Raw genomic sequence first — 22079 nt, 5'->3', positions numbered from 1 at the left:
ATCAGTTGGCGGCACTAAACGCACAAGAGACAATAGATCTGCGACAAATGCTACTATGGCGAAAACTGCCCTGGTCAATATTAATAAGGTCAGGCTGACGTTCATTGACAGCCTTCCTATTGCGAACGCCTAATTTATAAATATGAATTAGGTCATAAAGGTGCGGCATCGTAATCTACCAATGAAACAGGCTTGACTGCTTAATATTAAGCCTCAAGTCTTCGCGATAGTAGGATTCGTTATTTTGAATGCGGATTAGGTGACGTCAAGCTACATGAGCGGATTCTTCGCCGCTGCTGCGCATCATAACCAGAGTCTGACCGAAATCAAAGGAGCTTTCAGGCTGTAGTTTTAATCGTTTACTGCTCACAAAGAGCTGCAATCATCGTTTTATTCGTGAGGGAGTCAAAGTTTCAGGCCATTTCAAGTAATCAAGGAGTCGACAGCTTCATTTTAAACTGGGATTGATTACTTTGACGCATGACGCCAAACCCATATAAAGCATTTTGACTCGTTTCACCTTATTTTTAACATTACTTGCATGATTTAAGGAAGTGTCGAGAATGGACGAGAAGGTATTCACGAAAGAACTGGACCAATGGATCGAGCAACTGAACGAGTGCAAACAACTATCGGAAAACCAAGTGAAGATTTTATGCGAGAAGGTGAGTGACGATCATCGTCACCTGTGTCAGTGTTGCATTGAATGTTAAGGTTAAAACACGTGTTATGACAGGCGGCCCATGGGTGCAGCAGCAGACTGTAAATTTGTTATCGGCTCAGAGACAGTTGCAGTGCGCCCTTCCCACTGGCCGCAATCCGAAGATGGCGGTGCCGAATTATTCTATTATTGGCCGTCTGTGCGCCATGAATGTGACTATTGGTCGTCGGCTGTGGAGCGCAGTTAGCAACCAGAGCCCCTCAGGTTATGCCCACTTTTGTTATTCGTTGTCAGGCAGAGTTTGGGGTTTGTCTTTGCTTTCTAAGCCAACATGGGACGGTAAAGGTTCAGATACACCAACCTCAGAGGGGGAAACAACAACGACAAAAAAAAAAACCCAACTAATTTTGTGTCGTATTTAATTTATGTTGTTTTAATGTGTTAAAAACAAAGCCATTCTTGTTGCTTAGCAATATTATAATTGCCCATTATTTCAAGTGCGCATCTAGAATTAGTCCACATGCATTAATCAGTATGTCCTTATTCTTTTAAACCATTTTTTTTATGTTCTGCTGTAAGTTTTATCCCCCACAATGTAAAAAAAAAAATGAAAATGCACACTTGTTTCCTTAAATAGTTGACCTAAAAATGAAATTCTGTCGTCAAGTACTCACCCACACAATGTTAAAGCCTGCATGATTTTCTTTTTTCTGTGGAGCACAAAGGGAGATCTGCCTCAGTTTGTATTGTGGAAATAAAATCTATATTTTCATATGCTAAAATAAATGAATAACAATAATAGTTATTATTATTATTACAAATGAATTTAGATACCACTTAAAGCACATTTGGTAACTCTTTATTTTACTGTGTCCTTGTTACACGTTACATATAGTGACTGTACTATTAACTATAATATATGCATAATTACAAGCAACTAACCCTAAACCAAACACCAATCCTAACTCTAACCCTTACCCTTTAGTAAGTACATGTAGTTAATTATGAATACTAAGTACTTAAATATATAATTACACTGTAACAGACACCTTCAAATAAAGTGTAACCGCACATTTGAAGGCTATTAGACAAACATTTTTTCTTAATTTGTTTCCAAGAACTCATGCCATTATTATTAATCACTGGTCCGTGTCTACATTGCCTCTTTGTTATAAATTTTAAATGCACTTTAGGTTAATAGTTGAGACCATTTCTTGTTGTCTAAGCTGCTTGTTTTATCTATTGCAGGCTAAAGAAATTTTATCCAAAGAGTCAAACGTCCAGGAAGTGCGTTGCCCGGTCACAGTATGCGGAGATGTACATGGCCAATTTCACGATCTTATGGAACTGTTTAAGATTGGGGGTAAATCACCAGATACTAATTACCTATTTATGGGAGACTACGTGGATAGAGGTTACTATTCAGTCGAGACAGTCTCACTGCTGGTGTCTTTAAAGGTATGTGAATAGACACAGCTTTAACACTGATCTGAAGTTACTAATACAAGAAAATGTGAATTTGCATTATGTTAATGGCTTGGTTTTGTAATTGTAAATCCTGCAGGTTCGATATCGAGAGAGAATCACCATCCTCCGCGGAAACCATGAAAGCAGACAAATCACACAAGTGTATGGCTTTTATGACGAGTGCCTGAGAAAATATGGAAATGCGAATGTTTGGAAATATTTCACAGACCTCTTTGATTACCTTCCTCTTACAGCCCTCGTAGACACACAGGTAAATTGGTCAGTGATTAACAGTAACAGTATTTCATCCATTGTAACGGTCTTAAGACATTTCGATCAAAACAAAAAGCTGTTTGCACAGTAATTTGAGTGCGCATAAAGCTTAAACCCAACTCTGTTTGCTCTGTCTGCACAGATTTTCTGTCTCCATGGAGGATTGTCACCTTCAATTGACACACTGGATCACATTCGCGCATTGGACCGGATCCAAGAAGTTCCCCATGAGGTATAAATTCCACCTGTGAATATCAAAAAGATGTATAGTGTTACTTTAATATTCAACATTATTAAGAGTCCCAGCTGTGAATACTACTCACAGGAGCTTATGAAATCTTGTTGGCAGGGTCCCATGTGTGATTTGCTGTGGTCCGATCCGGATGACCGTGGAGGTTGGGGGATTTCCCCCAGGGGGGCTGGGTACACGTTTGGCCAGGACATCTCAGAAACATTTAACCATGCCAACTGCTTGACTCTGGTCTCAAGAGCTCACCAGTTAGTGATGGAGGTAAAAGAGAGGTTGATTACCAATGTTTATGTATATATTAGAGAAATAAAAAAAAATCTAATATGTGTGTTTGTGTGTGTACAGTACTGTGCAAAAGTCTTAGGCAAGGGGTTTTAAGCCAGTTATTTATATCTTTTGCTGTAGTGTGTAAGTGGGAAATGTCAGTTTACATTTCCAAACATTCATTTTGCCATTAATTGCAATAATCTAGTGAGATTTTTGTATGCGTAAGGAGTCTGACTGCTCCGCATGGAGATCTGGTCTCACCATATATCATATATATATATATAGAGAGAGAGAGACAGATAGTTAGAAAATATATATATAAAGCAGCATTATTATATTATATAGAGATACTACGTGAACTATATAGAGATACTATTATAGTTTTTATATTCAGATTTTCCAGTTTAATTAAAATTTTAGTTAAAATGTTATTCATTTTGTTTTGTAATATGTGCATATAGTTTTTATTAATTTTTATTTCAGTTTTAATTTTAGTTATTTTAGTTCATAAACTAAATGAAAGTAAGAAACCTTGCCTTGGCTATAATAATATTATATATATAATATTATTTTATTTCAGTCAACGCTCATTTTATTTCAAGTAACGTCATTTTTTTTTTTGGTTTTGGTTTTAGTTAACTACATAATCCCTGGTACAAAGTTATTACATTTATTGAATTTGTAGCTCATGGATAATAATATACCTACTAATTGTTGATAAGCTACTGGCTAATATATTTTTTAAAACATTTTCACAGGGTTATAACTGGTGTCATGAACGTAATGTGGTAACGATCTTCAGCGCACCCAATTATTGCTACCGATGTGGTAACCAGGCTGCGATCATGGAACTTGATGACACGCTGAAGTACTCCTTGTAAGTATATGACAAACAAAGCATACTTTTTTTATTGATAATTCCCATTTCCTATCCCTGTGTTACATTTCTATGATTTTACAATGACAAACATTTATATTAACAGAATGATTTCCTTTAGTTTACAGTTTGACCCGGCACCACGTAGAGGAGAGCCTCATGTTACTCGTCGCACTCCAGATTATTTTCTGTAAAATGGGAAGGCTTTTTTTAAATTACAGTATTGCAGCACTATCAGTGGACTATCATACTACCAGTGGACAATGATTATTCATAGAAGACATGCTCATCTGTTAAAATTTTCTAACACAAACCCCTGTCCTTGGACCAAAACGTGCCATATCTAGTTACTGCAACAAGATAAATGCAGTAATCTCAACAAACACACAAAATGTAACAGTACTCTCTCATCTCCATCATGTACTTTTCACTCTTCTGTACTAAAAAAACAATTGTGTTTTTGATCAGGATGTAAGGGGTTCATCAGACTAATGGGTTTTTGTGCATTCTTCTGAAGCGCTGTGTTTTGGAATAACAATATTTGAATTCACACACTAAATGCTTATGACTGGATAATGTACACGTTGTGATGAGCTTAAAATAGTGCTGTGTATTATAGCTGCATTTTCATGCTGCATGGCCTCGGGTTCACAGTGAGCTGTCATCTGGCAAATGTCCGATTGCTGTTTTAACTGATTGCCTACTGCAATGTTTGTTGCAGGTTGGTATGAAACACTTTAGGTTTAGTCTCTTTTCAATGTCCTTTAAGCACTTTTTCAATGCAGTATTTGTTCTTGTACTTAGTTTACAGAGCAGTGGTTTTGTTTGTTTCTGCTTTTGTATGTTACTGCATTATTTCCCTATACTTTGTAATTAAATCAGAGCACAATTAAATAGGGATTTGAACAGCAATAAAAAGTCATGCTATTTATCTATGTAAAGTCTGTTTCTTTTTAGAAAACAGCTGTAAAGTTATGTTCGTCCTCTGTTGTAGGATAGTGCAATATGTTATCAGTGTTGCTGATTGATTTGAATTGTTAGGTCATTCCTGTTATGCAGTACAGTTGAGCACTGTAACTATAATTTTTTTTTTTTAATGTATTGGAATTCAAGCAAGTATTTAAGGAAGGTCATAATATAATACAGCAGACTTTTAAAAAAAATGCTCTGGCCAAGCTCAGGTAACATTAAAAATGAATAAGATGGAACCTAATGTTTTTTTATTGAAAATTATTTTCAATAATTGTATCTAACAGGATGGAATATTTTAAAGGAAGACTTCATATAATCCAGAGCGTTTAACTTTCAAACGAAAAAGATCTAAAAACGTTATTTATTAAAAATATATTTTTTTTATTTAAAATTCACACCTATGCTAACTTAATTTCGATTTAAAAAAAAAAAAATTTTTACATGTTTAAAATGTGTGAGTTTAATACATAACATTCCAGACATGCCGACATGACAAAGCAATACATAACAGGAATGACTTGGTTGGTGTTTAAGATATCCGCTAGATGGAGCTATTTTCTCAGATCTAACTCTGGTTAATTATTGTCATAAGACAGGTTTTACTTAGCTAAACAGTTTTACATGGCTCCAAGAAGTTAATGGCATTTCGAAAAAAATTTTTGAAAGGAATTAAATTCGTCTCTTTCTGCAGAGAATCGATCCATACATTGATGCTAGGTTAAAGTGTTCATTAATAGCCATTCTTCTGTATTACATTGAAATGTACTTGTAAATTGAATTAAGAAATGACATACTAAAGTTAGTGCATTTACTTATTCGGTATGAGTGTCTATTTACACAGATTTACACTAAGTGCAAATAGCCCGTTATTTGGAGAATACAACATTCATAAAAAAAGATGAATGATTTACGTTTTAGACAGACAACCAACAGTTAAAAATTAATGTCATAATAAACTGACTTGCCCAAGGCTTATATTAGACCTGATGTGGCGTGTTTGAAGATATTCAATTTCATGATCAAAATATTTTATTTCATTAGATTTCATAGTAAAAGTCCTTTCGTTGACTGACTGACTAATGTATTGTATTTAACTCCGTAAACGTAAGCAACTAAAATTCCGTTGCCTCATTATTATTATTTTTTTAACCAATGTCTTGGATCGCGACATAAATCTAATATTCTCATGTTACAAAATTGTTTCCCAAGATATTGGAAACTTTTATTTTGAAATATCAGCAGCGCCGCTGGTTGGTTGGGCTTTTGCTGCAGCGTACTTCACGTTCATTCGTAAATACCAAATTAGCCTCGGTGCGCGAGACAGATATCTGCTGCGGAGTGCTGTGATTTTGTCTGACGGCGGGCTTTGCACTGTTGCACTGTAAGTAACAGGACCTTTCGTTTTTTTTTCACGGATGTCATTTTCATTTTTCTTTTTTTTTTACTGGATGCATTAGAATGTAAAACCTTATGCTGCCAGTAAGTGGATTTGTGATGTGGCATCCAGAGGTTGATAGAGAGGTGCACAGCTGGAGTTGTACAGATGGTTTTAAAGATAAAGCTAAAACGTATTAAGACATTTATCATATGGAGCAACCCTCCAATATTTTTTTTTATCATAATATTTAAACATATTATAATTCATATTTAGGACATACTGAAAGCCCCAATGGAAGCCACCCAACCGGTACCGACTGGTTTTGAAGCCATTCTATGCCAATGGGCTACAATGATGATATTCTAACAATTGATTTCAAAACAAGACACCATCTAAATCATTACATTTATCCCATATTGTTTTGCTCTTTAAAGAGCATCAATGTTTTAACACATCAAATAAAGCATTAAGATACGTGAATGCATATTATTACTAGATTATTTAAATAATACAGAGTAATAATACAGTCATGAAAACATACTATTGGGCAAGAAATGGGTTGTTTAGGGAAAGTGTCATAAACGTCTCTGTTCAAAGTTCATTTCGGATCAAGAGGCCCGTGTATCGGTCAGTATCTTATCTCTCCAATCCGTAGTGTGCACTAATGTTTTCATGTTTAGAAAGCACGATATGAATTCTTGCTTTGCAGCGATGTCCGATTCGTAAATGAATTGTTCTTTTGAGTCGGATCTTTACTTAATGAATCGGTTGCACAAGCAGTCAGAACGATTTGTTCACGAAATTGACTGAACGATTCATTTACGATTCAGTCCGAATCAACGAGAATCGTCTCTTTTAATTTGTAATGAGACATAAAACGACAGAATGAGCATTCGCGTAGACATGCGGAGCAGAAATAACTTACTTCATTGGCAAAAGCAGAAATATTACAAATATATATTACAAATAAAACGTTAATAAAATGTTTAGAATTTAAGTGAATTGTTTTTATCAGTAGTACGCATATGAAATTGAGTTGGTTTTCTAAATTGCTTGAAGTTTTAAACCACATCATTATTTTAAAAAAGTAATTAAAAAAAGCTATGTATCCCTAGTTGCTACAAACCAAACGTTGCCACATTGGGATGTTAGTGACCACGTGATGGCGTATCGCTGAATCCCTGTAATGTTTTTGAACCGGTTCTTTGAAACGAACTGTTCAAAAGAACCGATTAGCGAAAATGAGTCAGACTTTCTTTCACCAGCGTTTAATGCAGCGCAAACCAAAGCATCAGGCTCGAGCAGACTCAAGTCATCTCGTGCAAAACACTTGACTTGAACCATGATTTGATTTAAAGAGACACAGACCCACTTTTGTAGCCGTGTTTAAGTGAAACGCGTGATTTATTGTTCTCCCTTCAGCTGTCTTTGGTGTCTTCAAAACACTGTATTTTCTAAATAAAATTTCACCACGCTGCACATTTACAGCGTGTGGTTTATTTAATTTTGCCTTTGTGAATGCCTATTCTTGGAATATGCACATGCAAATAAATGGTTAAATCCTGTTTCTCTCCCCCCAGTTTTTATCTTACATTCAACCTTGAAACACTTACTGAAATTGGTTTTCTCTTCGTCATTGGAAAGTTAACAAGGACAGTAAAAATCAGAAAGTTCGCAAGGACAGTAAAAATCCCCCCCAAATACTACCCTCGTATAATTTAAAACCAACATAGCTTTCTTTCTTCAGTAGAAAACAAAAAGTCTTGCGGTTAGGCAGAATGACAGCCTCAGTACAGTAATCTTCACTTTCATTGCATGGAAAATGATGCAATGAAAGTGAAGGATGACTAAGACGGTCAGTTCTGCCATTCTGACTGATATTTGATTTGTTTTCCACAGAAGAAAGTCATACAGGTTTAAAATAAATGAGAAAGAGTAAATTGTGAAAGAGTTTGTGCACTACCCTTTTAAATTCATCAACCCCCTCCCCCTGTGACTAAATTTCTAATCTTATACTTTTCACAATTAGAAACACAGGCCATATATACACATTACATGGGGACTAGCAGAACCAAATGTCATTTTCAGAGTGACTGATGTTCAAACCTTTCTTTGCTTGGCTGGTCAGCTGTGTCTTTAGAAACTACATGCTGATTCAGCGGTGGCCTAATCGGGGGAGGAATGTCATGTGCAAGCATTATTCAGTTTTTTTTTTTTTTTTCTTGCTGGAAAAACAAAAAAGGCTTTTAATTCTCTCTCTGTTATTTTAGTAAAGTCTTTTCTCCATATAAGACATAAAAACTTACTGCTCACCAGGAAATGTACATTATCTATCAAAAGTCTGGGGCAAGTCATTATTATTATTATTATTTTGGGAGAAATCAATACTTTTATTCAGCAAGGATGCTTAAAATTGCTTAAAAGGTAAAAACATTTATAATGTTATAAAAGATTACCATTTCAAATTAATGCTGTTCTTTTGAACTTTCCATTTATCAAAGAATACTAGAATAAAGTATCACAGTGTCCACATAAATATTAAGCAGCACAGCTGTTTTCAACATTGATAACAAGAAATGTTTCTTGAGCACCAAACCAAAATGATTTCTGAAGGATCATGTGACACTGAAGAGTAATGATGCTGAAAATTCAGCTTTGCCATCACAGAAATAAATAACAATTAATAAATTAGTTTTTACAATATATTAAAATAGAAAATAGTTGATTTACTTTTAAATGGTAATACCATTTCACAATATTAACATTCTTTCTGTATGTTTATACAAATAAATGCAGCCTTTGAGAAACTTCTTTCAAAAACGTAAAAAAATCTTCCCAGCCTTTTGAACGTTAGTGTACTCACCATTATTCCAAACCTGCATGTAGAACAGAAGTAGTTTTTAAGAATCTTTCTTCGGCTTCTTGCTACCGGTCATGTTACCGCCATAATGCTTTAAAAAGAACTTGTTTTCAAAGATATTTACACTGTTGTGTGTGAATAAGTGATGTGTTTCCAAGGTTTTAACAGTGTAATATGTTCACAGTGTACCATGGCAGCCGTGCTCTCCACCTCCATAAACATTAAAGAGCCACGCTGGGATCAGGGAACATTTGTGGGTCGCGCAAAGCATTTCTTCACTGTCACAGACCCTAGAAACATCCTCCTGTCGAATGAACAATTAGAAAATGCACGTCAGATTATTCAGGATTACAAGTAAGTCTCTACTCTGCATTAATTTACAGCATGTGCTTTTGTATAGGATTCATTGTTACATATGCTGAGTTTGCCAGATTCCAAGTACGCCATCATCTTCCATTCTCTTATCCCTGAAGAAAAGGGGTGGTATCACCAGGTCTCACAGAAGATGAGCTATGGAGGGCGAAGTATGTTTTTGACTCGGCATTCCATCCAGACACAGGCGAGAAAATGCTCCTGATTGGTCGCATGTCTGCTCAGGTTCCTATGAACATGACCATCACTGGATGCATGATGACGTTCTACAGGTAAATCATGCTGGGTTTTGCTGTGTAATCCATTATTATAGTGGCTACAGTGTAGCTATAAGACTTGGTGAATTTTTTCTGGATAATAAACAATTTCACCACATATAAAACTGAATATTTATACTCTCTCTCTCTTGCTTTTAGAACGACTCCAGCAGTTCTGTTTTGGCAGTGGATCAATCAGTCTTTCAATGCAATAGTCAACTACACCAACAGGAGTGGAGACGCCCCCATCACAGTAAAGTGAGAGGACTTTAGATCATGCATATGAATATTTGTTTCACTTTATGCAATTCTTCTTTCAACTAATTTGCAATATCCCTAAATTCCTAATATATGTCCTTGCAGCCAGCTTGGCACAGCATATGTATCAGCCACCACAGGGGCCGTGGCTACTGCTTTAGGACTAAATGCATTAGCAAAGGTAATGGTCTGTCATGGCCAGTGCTCGAAGTGGGCCGGTACGGACACAGTATTTTAACCTGTAGCATACCCTCACTTTTTCTTTCTTTCTTTTGCCGGTACTCTGACCGCCCTGCCCCCAGAACGTGATTTAAACCCTCAGGAGTAATGCCACCCCCCCACTTCGATCACTGGTTATCGCTTACTAATAAGTTTTAACACAATCAAAGTATTAAATATTATGCTCAGTGCTCACTATGTGTTCATGTAATAATTAGTAATTATGTTTAATTTTCTGTCTTTCAGCATGTGTCCCCACTCATAGGACGCTTTGTGCCATTCGCTGCTGTAGCTGCTGCTAACTGTATCAATATTCCACTCATGAGACAACGGTAAATTATTATCTAGAACAAATCATTTGCATAAAGAGGTTTGACCTTATTTTACTCTGAATTGGTTGTTCGGTAGTCATGGAATTTTGTGATCACAAAAAGATTCTCAGTGCATCACAACAACTAATATTGTGAAATGTTATTACAATGTAATATACCTGTTTTCTATTTTAATATATTTTAAAATGTAATTTATTCCTGTGATGGCAAAATTTAATTTTCAGCATTATTACTCAGTCTTCAGTGTCACATGATCCTTCAGAAATCCTTCAAATATGCTGATTTGATGCTCGAGAAACATTTATTACTATCAATGTTGAAAACAGTTGTGGTTCTTAATATGTTTGTGGAAACTGTGGTGTTATTTTTTTTCAGGATTCTTTAGAATTTCAAAAGAACAGAAATAGAACTCTTTTGTAACATTATAAATGTCTACTGTCACGATTGATCAATTGAATGCATCCTGGCTTAATACAATTATTTCCTTAAAAAGATAAAAATCTACTGACCCTAAACCGTCAGCAGTGGTTCAAAACAGTAATGTTCAAAACAGTAACGTAATATTGTGTGTTGCTGTTCATTTATAATAGACATGAAGTGAGTATGTCATATGGAGCGCATCTTTCCTTTTGTGTCTCAGGGAACTCAAACATGGCATTCCAGTAACAGATGAGAATGACAATCGGTTAGGAGAATCTTCAAATGCAGCTCAACAGGCCATTACACAAGTGGTGGTTTCCAGAATCCTCATGGCCTCTCCGGGAATGGGTTTGTTTACTCTAAAAGTCTTGAGATTGTCGTTCAATAAGCTGACTTTTCACCTATGCTTATTAAAGGAGAAGTTCACTTTTAAAATGAAAATTCTGTCATCATATACTCACCCTCATGTTGTTTCAAACATGTATGAATTTCTTTCTTCTGCTGAACACAAAGGAATATATTTAGAAGAATGTCAGTAACCAGACAGTTTTTGGGTCCCATTGACTTCCATAGTATATTTTTTTCCTACTATGGAAGTCAATGGGACCCAACAACTGTAGCAGCAGAAGAAAGAAATTCATACATGTTTGAAACAACATGAGGGTGAGTATATGATGACAGAATTTCCATTTTAAAAGTGAACTTCTCCTTTAAAGGTGCAGTTAGTGATTTCTGGATTGAAAGTAGATTATTAAAGGACTAAAACACACTTGTAGCCAATCAGCAGTATATAGTATACACTCATGATAGGAGAGAAGAGAGAGTGAGCAAGAGGGAGATTTGAAAAAAGACTGTAGAAAGAGAGATGGCTGAGAGACATTACATAAGAGAAAGGGTTAGAGGAATATTACTGGAAAAAGAAGGGTTGTGATGAGAGCTTTAGGACCTGTCCTGCGTTAATATTGAAAAGGTTTGCTAGCACTGGAGAGACATTAGAGAGCGGGATGACTTGAAAACAGACGCTGAGGTTGCTTTGTATCTACTCCATATGTGAGTAACATTGGTTTTGCTACGTTTCACAGAACAAAGATATGCTGTTGTAGTAAATATTAGCTAGTTTTCAATGTCATTGTTTGTCTGGAGCTGCTGTGCTGCTGGTGACTAACAACCAACTCTTGTTTGTATGTATTGTTTACTCTATATATATAAAAAAAAAAAAGTGTATGTATTTTTTTTTTTTTGTATTTTTGTCCACTCGTTCATTCGTCATCTTTGTTTTATTTTCCCCTAAGCATGATTTTGCTTTACTCCACTCATGTTTGTGCATTTTGTGGGCGGAGCAATAAAGGAGGGTGTGTGTTTGTTTGGGTTAATTTCAAATATCAAATATGTTTCTCAGAAATTGCTTACTGCACCTTTAAACCCCGAAATTAAGTCTAAGGATTTTATATATAATAGAATATGTGATATTAAAAATATCAGGTTTTTCATGAGTTTTCTCAAACTTTCAACCCCCATTGTCTTATGCAGACGCAATGTTGCATATCTGGTTATGGGACACTGTAATTGCAAGCAAGTAATATAACTAATTGTTTTCATCCTGTAGCAATCCCTCCATTTTTAATGAACTCGTTGGAAAAGAAGGCCTTCCTCAAGGTAATTTCAAAATTGCATTATAAATGTTTTGTTTACGTGACTGAAAATCTTAATGAAAATTGTTCAGCCTTAACACATACCCGTCTACAGTGTCCAGTCTGCTTGAATGCTTTAGCTCTTACAATGGCCCCATAGAATCATGGGCTTTGTTGCCAGGTTGATTTTTTTCTCCCTCTCTTTATTTTTTCAGAGGTTTCCGTGGATGAGTGCACCCATTCAAGTTGGCTTGGTTGGGTTTTGGTGAGTTGCCAAAGATAGACTGATGGTCTAATAAACTGTTATCTTCTGAAAGACACTCAAGAATTTGTGACCCACTCTTTTGTACTTTCTTCTTAGCCTCGTGTTTGCAACCCCATTGTGCTGTGCGTTATTCCCACAAAAGAGGTGAGAACGTTCTCAAAACAGTTTGGAACTAAATGCATGTATGCATTTATGAATAACTTCAGAATGATTCATTTTGCTTTGTAAATCATTCTGTTGCACTTCATAATTCCAATTTGTTCACACAGCTCTATGGCAGTGAGCCGCCTGGAGCCAGAGCTGCAGGAGAAGATTCGAGCCAGTCATCCTGGAATAGAGACGGTCTACTTCAACAAAGGACTGTAAAGACAAACGTTGGTGAATCTCCTCTCTACTGTAATGGTTTCACGTACCATCTAAAACATCTTTTTGTGTGCCAAAGTTCACCCGTTCCTCTCCAGGACATACCAACTCAGTCATTTTGTAGGATGTTTTTACATTTTTGACCGTTTTAATTGTTTTTAAGCTAAATCCTTATTGTCGTTGCCAATTTGTGCCGGTCTTTTGTCTGACATGTATATGACGGTGCTCGCTACTGTATATACATTTAGTATTTTTTTTAATTTCTGAAATAATTCAGTTTGCTGCCAGATTATTGAAAATTATTATTCCATGTGCCACTCAATGTCATTTTCAGTAAGGATCAAAGATGGCAGATGTTGACCTTGTTTTTTTATTAGTCTGTAATGCATTGTTGTCAGTATTTCGTGTTTATCTCTTCATGATGGTTGCTGTTTATACAGTACTGCCAAATTTCATTTCAGTTACAAGAAAAGTCAAGGGACGTCTTTATGACAGTAGTGCAATCCGTTTAAAACGTTGCCAAATACAAACCTCTGCTGCAAATTTCCTTAGATCCAGGTTTAATAAACCGATAAACAACAGCATGAGTTTTAAGAAGAGTTTTATCTATTTTACTATCCTCAGTATTTGAGTTTCACTCTTAGGGTGTTATACAAGAATAGTGCGTATGTTCATATAATTTATTCTGCCTGTCGACAATGCATGAACAAACTTTTTGTAAGTGAAAATAGTGTGAGGTTAAAGTTCAACGTGTTCTCATTGACTGTTCCAAAGTCTATTCCTCAGCAGTTCAAGGAAATGCATTGTTTTTCTACACAATCTTGTCAAACCTCACTTGTTTTCTGTTTAGTGAATGGCCATTTACTTTGGTTCACCCTCGAAAAATTCTCATGTGCCATATTTTGTTACATATGTTAAAGTCCTCACACAAAACAATCTACATGAAACTTTCTAGAATAACTAATAGAATGCTAATGTACTAGTCTCATTTTCTGTATCCTTTCCCACCATTTTTGAGTAAGGACACAATCTGTATAACGATTTTACAAAAGTGTAGTGTAAATTTTCCATTTATGAAGTGCAACATTGCCTTTCCATAAATCCTGTTCCTATTTTCCATCTACACTACATGGCCAAAAGTTTGTGGACAGCTCCTTCGAATGAACAGGTTTGGCATTTCAGTCATTTCTGAGGCCAAATCTTAATGCAACTGCATACAGTGACATTCTAGAGAACTGTATTTTAATCTTTATGCCCAAGATCCATAAAAAAATGACTTACCACCTTTTTTTGAACTATGTTGATTGGTCTGCACAAATCACCGTTCTTTAGGATGAATTGTAACACTGACCGTGAGCCCTGTCCCATCGCTGGATCTAACACACTCGTAGAAAGCCTTCCTAGAAGAGTGAAATGTGGTATATTAGCAAACGGATCAGTTAATGTTTAATATTTTGAAATTAGGAGTTTAAAAATGGTGTATTGTGTACGGGTGTCCATGTACTTTTGGCTATGTTATATAGTTTTAGAATTAATGATGTTAATCTTTGTGAACTTTCCATTAAATTGACTAAGTCTTCATGTGTTGAGGTATTTAAATATGTTTAATGTTTAATACGTAACGTACTAAGAGAGTGTAACAGCCTATGGATAGCTGTGTGTTGAGCGCTTTGATTAATGTTGTTGTTAGACTGTTGATGTGCCACATTTGTTCAGTTCATGAATGTAGTGTTGGCAGTAATGAAATCAAACTAAGAGCACATACATTTCTGTGAATATGCTGGTGGTTATATTGGTAACCACTCTTTGTTTTTGTTCTAATTGTGAAAAACAGTCCTTGTTCTTCAAGATTCCCTGAAGGTTTTCAGTATTATTCATCATGATTGAAAGACAATGTCTCTGTGGAAGACAATGGATAGAGAACAATTTTAGGTTTTTATCATGTGTTGGATATTATTTTGTGGTAAGATCAGGGTCATTAGCAACACAAACATTAACAGGCTGCCCCCCTCAGCAACGGTCCTGGGCAAGATAGGTGCTCAGATCTTTGATGGTTCCTATTGCATTTGAGAAACGTGATACTTATGGATCCTGTATAGATGAATTGAATTCATAGCTGATTTGACATTAAACTGCTCAAGGACTGCTGGTTTGTTCGGAGAATCACAACAGCCATGAGGATCTTTAGACAGGAAATTACAGCACAGCTTCTTTTTTTAACTTTATGAGGTTGTTGACTTTATTAATTATATACTAAGTGAAATGCAAATGAATATGTTCCCTTGTGCATTAAACACAGCATACCACTGTTTATTTCCTGATCCCATAATCAATAATTCAAGGCGTCTGCATACTTGGAACAAAACGGAATACTCTGGGGTGGCAGGTGTGACTCAGTAGTGTACTCTTTAAATGAACAAGTTGCTCTGATTCGTACAATAATTTGTTTACAGTGAATGAGACGGGTGTAAGATTTTCAAGATGAATATTTAAAAAATGTTTCTTATTTTACAGTGAATGGGGAAATTGTACTGTGTAGATTACACTGTACTGTGTGGATTACCTAAATAAAGAGTATTATAAATCAATGGATCGTTTTTGCAGCATGTCCTTATTTAGTTAACTTTTTAATGTATCACACTAGATTTTAGACCTGTGTCTTTACTCTTTTCTTGCAGTTTTTCCTCAATATTAATGAACAGATGTTAGTTCACTTACCGTCAGTTGGCTGTGGTGCGATTCAAAATGTATCGATGTCATTTCAATTAGAAACATCAAATAAGTAAAAGTTATAAAAAAATAATATATAGCCTATTTAAAAAAAATAATTAAAAGTAACTATTCGCATACAATTCTCAGAAAAGTGAAGTCCGTTCTAAGGAAAGCTCTAAAATATATATTTTTGCAGGTGTCACTTGATCTGATATTTTGTTATCTTTGAAATTTTATCCTTTTTTTAAACGTTTCCTGAGTGTCCAAATATCCCCTTCTGGTGGCTGATTGACATTGTAGGTAAGGTGAAAATCAAACGGATAAAGGGCGACACCTCCTGGACGTGTTGGAACGTCAAATTGCGTCCACTTTAGGCGGTTTACAACATTACACTAACCTATACAGATGATAATTGTTTAATTAGATCTTATTCAAATGTTTTTTATTATTATTCAAGTCATTTGGAAGCCTCTGGGTTTTTCATTTTAGTTGCCTCCTGGTAGGTTAGCTAGCTATATCTGCGGAGTATCTTGCCCAGCACTGAGACTTGATTGGACACTTGAGAGAAAAAAAGTATTTTCTGAAAAAAGTGCGTTTGTAAGTGCAATAGGGAGTGAACGTGGGGAAACACGGACAGCATTTTAATTCAGCCGAGGGGTGTTTCCATCATAGAGGTTTCCATCAAGTGTCCATGTTGGAATGAGAGAGAGAGAGAGAGAGAGAGAGAGAGAGAGAGAGAGAGAGAGAGAGAGAGAGAGAGAGAGCGCAATAAATGAGAGCATATACTGTCAGTGTCAGTACTATATCTGCATGGCTGCCACAGATGTAAACATCTATTCTGTAAGTTATTTACATCTTTCATTTACGGCACATATTATTCACAGTTTAACATGCATGTTTATTTTTTATAAAGTTGCAATGTGTGCATCGAGAGGTATGACGACTGGATTAGTTGGTCAAGAATATTTCACTTTTTTTCACATTTCATAATGTACCTATGTTTATGTGCAAATATGTGCAAGATGTTGTCATATGCAACATGTGTTAAGATGTTGGTTGCAATGGAGAAAAGCGTGAGCTTTTTCGAGTATTTTTTTATTCGAGTTGGACTTCATCCTCATATTTGGTTCTACTCTAAATCACTGTTGTGATTCTCCACAATGCATGTCATGCATGTCTGTTATAGGCTACTACTAAAAAGCATTCATATGCTTGTAGTTTATATTTATAGTTTAACATTAGGGTCTAAATCCATTGTCAAAGTCATTTAAAGCTGATTAGTTCTTGTAAGCAGATCAGCATTGCTGCTTCTGTTTGCCGCTTCAGTCAGCATGTATCCCAATGTCCCTCAGTCTCTCCCTTATGAAGTTTGAGATGTTTTTACATTTGTGCAAGAGTATCATCCTACTACTGTTCAGTTATGCTTTTAAAATAAATAATATGCTTTTAACCCTGCACTTAAAGGATGTTTCTCAGGGCAATGGCAGTGGAAACCTTCAGTATGCTGAGAAACACAGGCTGCATAAAGAGCCCTTTGTGCCCCAGTGTGTGTGTTAAGAATACTGGGGCAGTGGAACAGATGAAGGCTGTGTGAAACACTTCCTTGTGTTTGTACAGAGTGAGGATCTCTGAATACCTCAGCATGCTGCTTTTCTCTGTGATCGAGACTCAAACCCTGGTCCATGCATACCAATATGCTCAGTTACAACATGACATGGGTCTGCTTCTCCCCTCTTTGATCACTATCTCCATATATTAATAGACATATTAGGGAGAACAATGCAAAAGCGGGACAGTTTTTGGTTGTGTTGGAGCACTGATAATATTGTGAGATATTATTCAATATAAAATAACTGTTTTTATTTTAAAATATTTTAAAATGAACTTTATTCCTGTGATGGCAAAGCTGAATTTTCAGCATCATTACTCCAGTCTTCAGTGTCACATAATCCTTCAGAAATCATTCTAATATGCTGATTTGCTGCTGTAGCAAACACTTGTGCTGCTTAATATTTTTGACACTATAGTATTAATTTACAGTTTAATTGATTATTAAAACCATTATTATTATTGAAGACAACAATAAACGTTTTGTTAGATGTTACATTCACTATAATGTCATTTTTACAAAGACCCTTGTGGCAGTTATTCATCATGACACAATCAATGTTTTCCTGGTATGTCATGTCAAACTTTCTTGATGTTGTAATTTCTCAGTGTGAAGAGATGAGGACTCTCTCTCTCAACGGTCATGTCGGTTTTGACAGTCTTCCTGATCAGCTGGTCAGCAAATCAGTGAGCCAAGGATTCAGCTTCAACATTCTCTGCGTAGGTGAGGAAGAAGTGCTTTTAAAACCCTGGCATTTAAATATTAAGATTGTTGCTAGAGATTGCTTCGTTTCTACAGGTGAAACTGGGATAGGCAAATCCACTTTAATGAACACACTTTTTAACACATCGTTCGAAAATGAAGAGGCCAGCCACTTCCAGAACGGCGTGCATTTACGTCCCAGAACGTACAACCTACAGGAAAGCAACGTGGATTTGCAGCTGACCATTGTAGACACTGTGGGATTTGGCGACCAGGTTAATAAAGAAGAAAGGTAATGCTTATATGCACTGAAAGGTATATGAATGACATTGATAATGAAATGTCAGGATCAAATCAAAATCTTACACCTTTTATTGTTTCTCTGCAGTTATAAACCGATTGTGGACTACATTGATGCCCAGTTTGAAAACTTCCTTGAAGAAGAGCTTAAAATTAAACGTTCCCTTTATAACTATCATGATTCACGCATCCATATCTGCCTCTACTTTATTGCTCCCACTGGACATTCACTGAAATCTCTGGACTTAGTCACCATGAAGAAACTGGACAGCAAGGTATCGTATTCAGAAAGTGTTTGTCATTTATTGTCTTTAAATAATAGGCTATAAATTGTGCATTTATTGTATAAATTATACAGAGAATCATATTATTCATGTATATCCATATTTTTCCTTCCCAACCAGGTCAACATTATTCCCATCATTGCAAAGGCAGACACTATTTCCAAGAGTGAGCTTCAAAAATTTAAGATCAAGATCATGAGTGAACTGGTCAGCAATGGTGTTCAGATCTACCAGTTCCCAACAGATGATGAAGCTGTGACTGAAATAAACTCTTCTATGAATGTAACAGGAACTTGAGAAAATATACATATACAACAGATACACACTATGTTCCTATATAGAGGCACCTTTAATGTTGAGCCAGTGACTTGTGTTGCAGGCGCATCTGCCTTTTGCTGTGATTGGAAGCAGTGAAGAGGTTCAAATTGGGAACAAAATGGTGCGAGCCAGACAGTATCCATGGGGAGTGGTACAGGGTAGGTACTGCTGCTAGCAGATAAAGGGATTATCATTGTCTTACTTTAGGTTAGAAAAAATTGGGCATTTTTCTCTCTTTTTTATTTACTGTTAAAAACAGGAATTTTTTTAGTGCAAATTCAAATGAATAGCAAAGGATGCAATTACTTTACTTTGTATATTATGCTTCTTGTGCAGCCATGGGGAATTATGTAGATAAAAAAAAATAATTAATACTTTTATTCATCAAGGATGCTTTAAATACTACACCAGATTATTAAAGTCGGCATGAAATGGTAGTTGTGATGTCTATATCACAGTGAAACGTCTTCTTGTACAAGAAAAAATAAGGCGGGACTTGATTTTGTCTATCAGGAAATGATTGGACCATTGGATGGTTGTGGTTTGCTATTGGTCGATCTCATGTGAGTAACAGGTTGTCCCGCCCTTACACCGAAAAACACATCGGCTGCATCCGAAATCACACACTCTCTTTAGTAGGTACTTCATTTGAATAAGTAATTACTTTGCTACCGGCAAAGGTAAAAAAAAAGTATGTTCTGTGTGTAATATGAGTGAGTGTTGTATAAATGAAATCTGTACGTACTACATTCGCCATGTTGTCATTATCATGTGACCTACAAGTGTCAGTTACGTCGCTTCACTGTCATTCATAAATCTTCTCTCATGGCCTCATGGGATAGTAAATGCACACTTCAGAATCTCACCGGAAGAAGGTCATCCGGGTACGTTTTGTAATATGCGTTTTAGTACTGTAAATTCTGTCGCACTATTCTTGTCACATTTTGGTTTAAGGCAAAGGAATGAAAAAAAATATATATAAGGATTGTCAATTTTGATTTCATGGTGACTTTAATGAAATGATGATGTCTGGGCTTTGTCCTCAGTGGAGAACGAGAGTCACTGTGACTTTGTAAAGCTGAGAGAGATGCTAATCCGTGTCAACATGTTGGACCTGAGGGAACAGACCCACGCCAGACACTATGAGCTGTACCGCCGCTGCAAACTGGAGGAAATGGGCTTTAAAGACACGGACCCTGACAGTGAACCCTTCAGGTACTGCAAGATCTCATCCAAGACACTTCTACAACGAATTGCTAACTTGTACTAGTCAGTCTTAGTCTTGCTGTAAAAAAAAGCTGTAAATTGATTTAAGATGCATCATATGATCATGGAAACATTACATACACATTCATTGCATCAAGTGCAATCTCTTCTCGCTATCTGTCCTCACATTCAGTCTGCAGGAGACATACGTGGCCAAGAGGAGAGAATTTATCGGCGAGCTACAACTCAAGGAGGAGCAGATGAGACAGATGTTTGTTAACAAAGTGAAGGAGACCGAAGCAGAGCTAAAAGAGAAGGAGAGAGAGGTATAAACCACTGGTTTTAACTGGAAAACATTTGCCGTCATTTCAAGACAGTATTAAATGTGTACTAGTGTTAGTTTAATATAAATGGTCATGTAAAAATACAAAACTAAAATTGCGAGCATCTCAGCACTGAACTAGGGGTTTTAATCGATTAAACATTAACAGAATTATTTAAATGATGCGCTCATAATAAATAATTGAATTTATTGCAAAAATAAAATCAAAGTATCTCATTAAATGAACTCTTGTTCTGTATTCCCAGCTTCATGAAAGATTTGAGATGCTGAAACGCACACATCAGGAGGAGAAGAGGAACCTGGAGGAGAAGCGGAGAGATTTAGAAGAGGAGATGAACACCTTCAACAGGAGGAAAGTGGCTGCAGAAACCCTACAGTCTCTTCAAGGCTCCTCTGCCATGAAAAAAGACAAAGATAAGAAAACGTAAGCCTTCTCCTCCCCCTGAGACTATCTGTTCCCATCTCTGGTAGTCACCGTCTGTGAATGAGCCTGATCTGTGTCTGCATTCACAAGCGTCTGAGGTCTTTTTGTTTGTCTGTGTTGGCTGGGCTCTTCTGGGCTCTGATGCCAGGGCAGAGGATTCTGGGATAGGAGAGCTTCAATGCTGTAATATTGGAGCACACTGGCAGATGGGGTTTTGGCATGTTTAAGGATGGAGAGACAGATGATGACACTAGTTGCCTGGTACTGCCAGCTGCCGGATCAGCTTGCATTTACGCCCCATGATTAAGTGTGTTTGCCACTTTTTGCACTCGCTCTGAATAAAAGGAGTGCTTGATTTCTTGAAATATGTGTTAGTGCTGTTTTTTGGCTGATTAAACATTCATTTTTAATCTAGCTGATTTTATTAATGTCTATAAATATTTTCTTTTCAGTTGATTGGCGACCCAAGAAAGCATCAGCATCATCACTGCTCAGTAACTATGTGATGATCCACTGATGTGTACCTGATTCTTCTGGATGTACATTTTTATTAAAGGGATAGTTCACCTAAAATGTAAATTTTGTCATCATTTATTCACCCCCATATCATTCCAAACCTACCCTCTTTTGTGGAACATGAGATATCTTTGTTCAAACAATGGAAGTCAATGGTAACCATAACTTAACCAAATTACCAACATTCTTCAAAATATATGTATTTTTTGTGTGCCACAGAAGAAGAAAAAAAAAGACATACAGGTTTGGAACCTCAGCAAGGTGAGTAAATGATGAGATAATTTACATTTTTGGGTCAATTAACCCTTTAAAGTAAACGTGAAGCTCTGTTTAACTTTGAATTGGTTTGATTAAAACCAGTTAACTTTGTCATCGTCTTATATTCATACAGAACTGGACTGTTAACATATCATTTAGAGTACTGTACTGTAAGATTAATTGTTTGATTATTAACCAGCATAATGATGGTATTTTTAAATGTTAAATATCTCTACTGATGTTACACAAATGCAACTGTATATTTTTGAATTTTGAAATAAAAAA

At 36.1% G+C, this 22079-nt stretch overlaps 3 protein-coding genes across 4 annotated transcripts; all 3 read left to right on the top strand.

Annotated features, from left to right (window-relative positions):
• The first annotated feature begins 26 nt into the window (after positions 1–26).
• Positions 27–4724, top strand: ppp2caa (protein phosphatase 2 catalytic subunit alpha a). The gene is made up of 7 exons (XM_079892399.1): positions 27–665; positions 1910–2119; positions 2226–2399; positions 2544–2633; positions 2751–2912; positions 3677–3795; positions 3917–4724. Exons 1-7 carry the CDS (start codon positions 564–566, stop codon positions 3987–3989), a joined length of 930 nt encoding a protein of 309 aa, XP_079748525.1. The 5' UTR covers positions 27–563; the 3' UTR covers positions 3990–4724.
• A 1344-nt stretch (positions 4725–6068) lies between these two features.
• On the top strand, positions 6069–15713 carry sfxn1 (sideroflexin 1). The gene is made up of 11 exons (XM_079892397.1): positions 6069–6148; positions 9190–9359; positions 9479–9649; positions 9794–9892; positions 9998–10073; positions 10358–10443; positions 11084–11211; positions 12470–12519; positions 12710–12759; positions 12856–12903; positions 13029–15713. The coding sequence occupies exons 2-11, from the start codon at positions 9196–9198 to the stop codon at positions 13123–13125; spliced, it is 969 nt and encodes a 322-aa protein (XP_079748523.1). The 5' UTR covers positions 6069–6148; positions 9190–9195; the 3' UTR covers positions 13126–15713.
• Positions 15714–16540: 827 nt separating this feature from the next.
• septin8b (septin 8b) lies at positions 16541–21593 on the top strand. Of its 2 annotated transcripts, none has more exons than XM_079892495.1 (10): positions 16541–16674; positions 18052–18166; positions 18242–18437; positions 18534–18720; positions 18850–19011; positions 19109–19205; positions 20094–20262; positions 20447–20579; positions 20842–21020; positions 21473–21593. In XM_079892495.1, exons 1-10 carry the CDS (start codon positions 16645–16647, stop codon positions 21474–21476), a joined length of 1272 nt encoding a protein of 423 aa, XP_079748621.1. In that variant the 5' UTR covers positions 16541–16644; the 3' UTR covers positions 21477–21593. The 2 variants fall into 2 exon arrangements, with proteins under 2 accessions (XP_079748621.1, XP_079748622.1); XM_079892496.1 differs by having other exon boundaries at positions 16609–16674; positions 18052–18162.
• The last annotated feature ends 486 nt before the right edge of the window (positions 21594–22079 follow it).

This window comes from Squalius cephalus (genome assembly GCF_949319135.1).
Source record: "Squalius cephalus genome assembly, chromosome: 14".
NCBI classification, from domain to species: Eukaryota; Metazoa; Chordata; class Actinopteri; order Cypriniformes; family Leuciscidae; genus Squalius; species Squalius cephalus.
The sequence above is the reverse complement of the archived record's forward strand: the minus strand, read 5'-3'. Positions and strand labels throughout refer to the sequence as shown.

Bases quoted from the DNA above. Each gene is read 5' to 3' on its own strand.
- ppp2caa (XM_079892399.1), top strand. From the start codon at position 564: ATGGACGAGAAGGTATTCACGAAAGAACTGGACCAATGGATCGAGCAA. The intron at 2,120-2,225 runs GTATGTGAATAG...TAAATCCTGCAG, and splicing joins CACTGCTGGTGTCTTTAAAG to GTTCGATATCGAGAGAGAAT. The intron at 2,634-2,750 runs GTATAAATTCCA...TCTTGTTGGCAG, and splicing joins TCCAAGAAGTTCCCCATGAG to GGTCCCATGTGTGATTTGCT.
- sfxn1 (XM_079892397.1), top strand. From the start codon at position 9,196: ATGGCAGCCGTGCTCTCCACCTCCATAAACATTAAAGAGCCACGCTGG. The intron at 12,520-12,709 runs GTAATTTCAAAA...TTATTTTTTCAG, and splicing joins AAAAGAAGGCCTTCCTCAAG to AGGTTTCCGTGGATGAGTGC. The intron at 12,904-13,028 runs GTGAGAACGTTC...TTGTTCACACAG, and splicing joins GCGTTATTCCCACAAAAGAG to CTCTATGGCAGTGAGCCGCC.
- septin8b (XM_079892495.1), top strand. From the start codon at position 16,645: ATGGCTGCCACAGATGTAAACATCTATTCT. The intron at 18,438-18,533 runs GTAATGCTTATA...GTTTCTCTGCAG, and splicing joins CAGGTTAATAAAGAAGAAAG to TTATAAACCGATTGTGGACT. The intron at 20,263-20,446 runs GTACTGCAAGAT...CCTCACATTCAG, and splicing joins CCTGACAGTGAACCCTTCAG to TCTGCAGGAGACATACGTGG.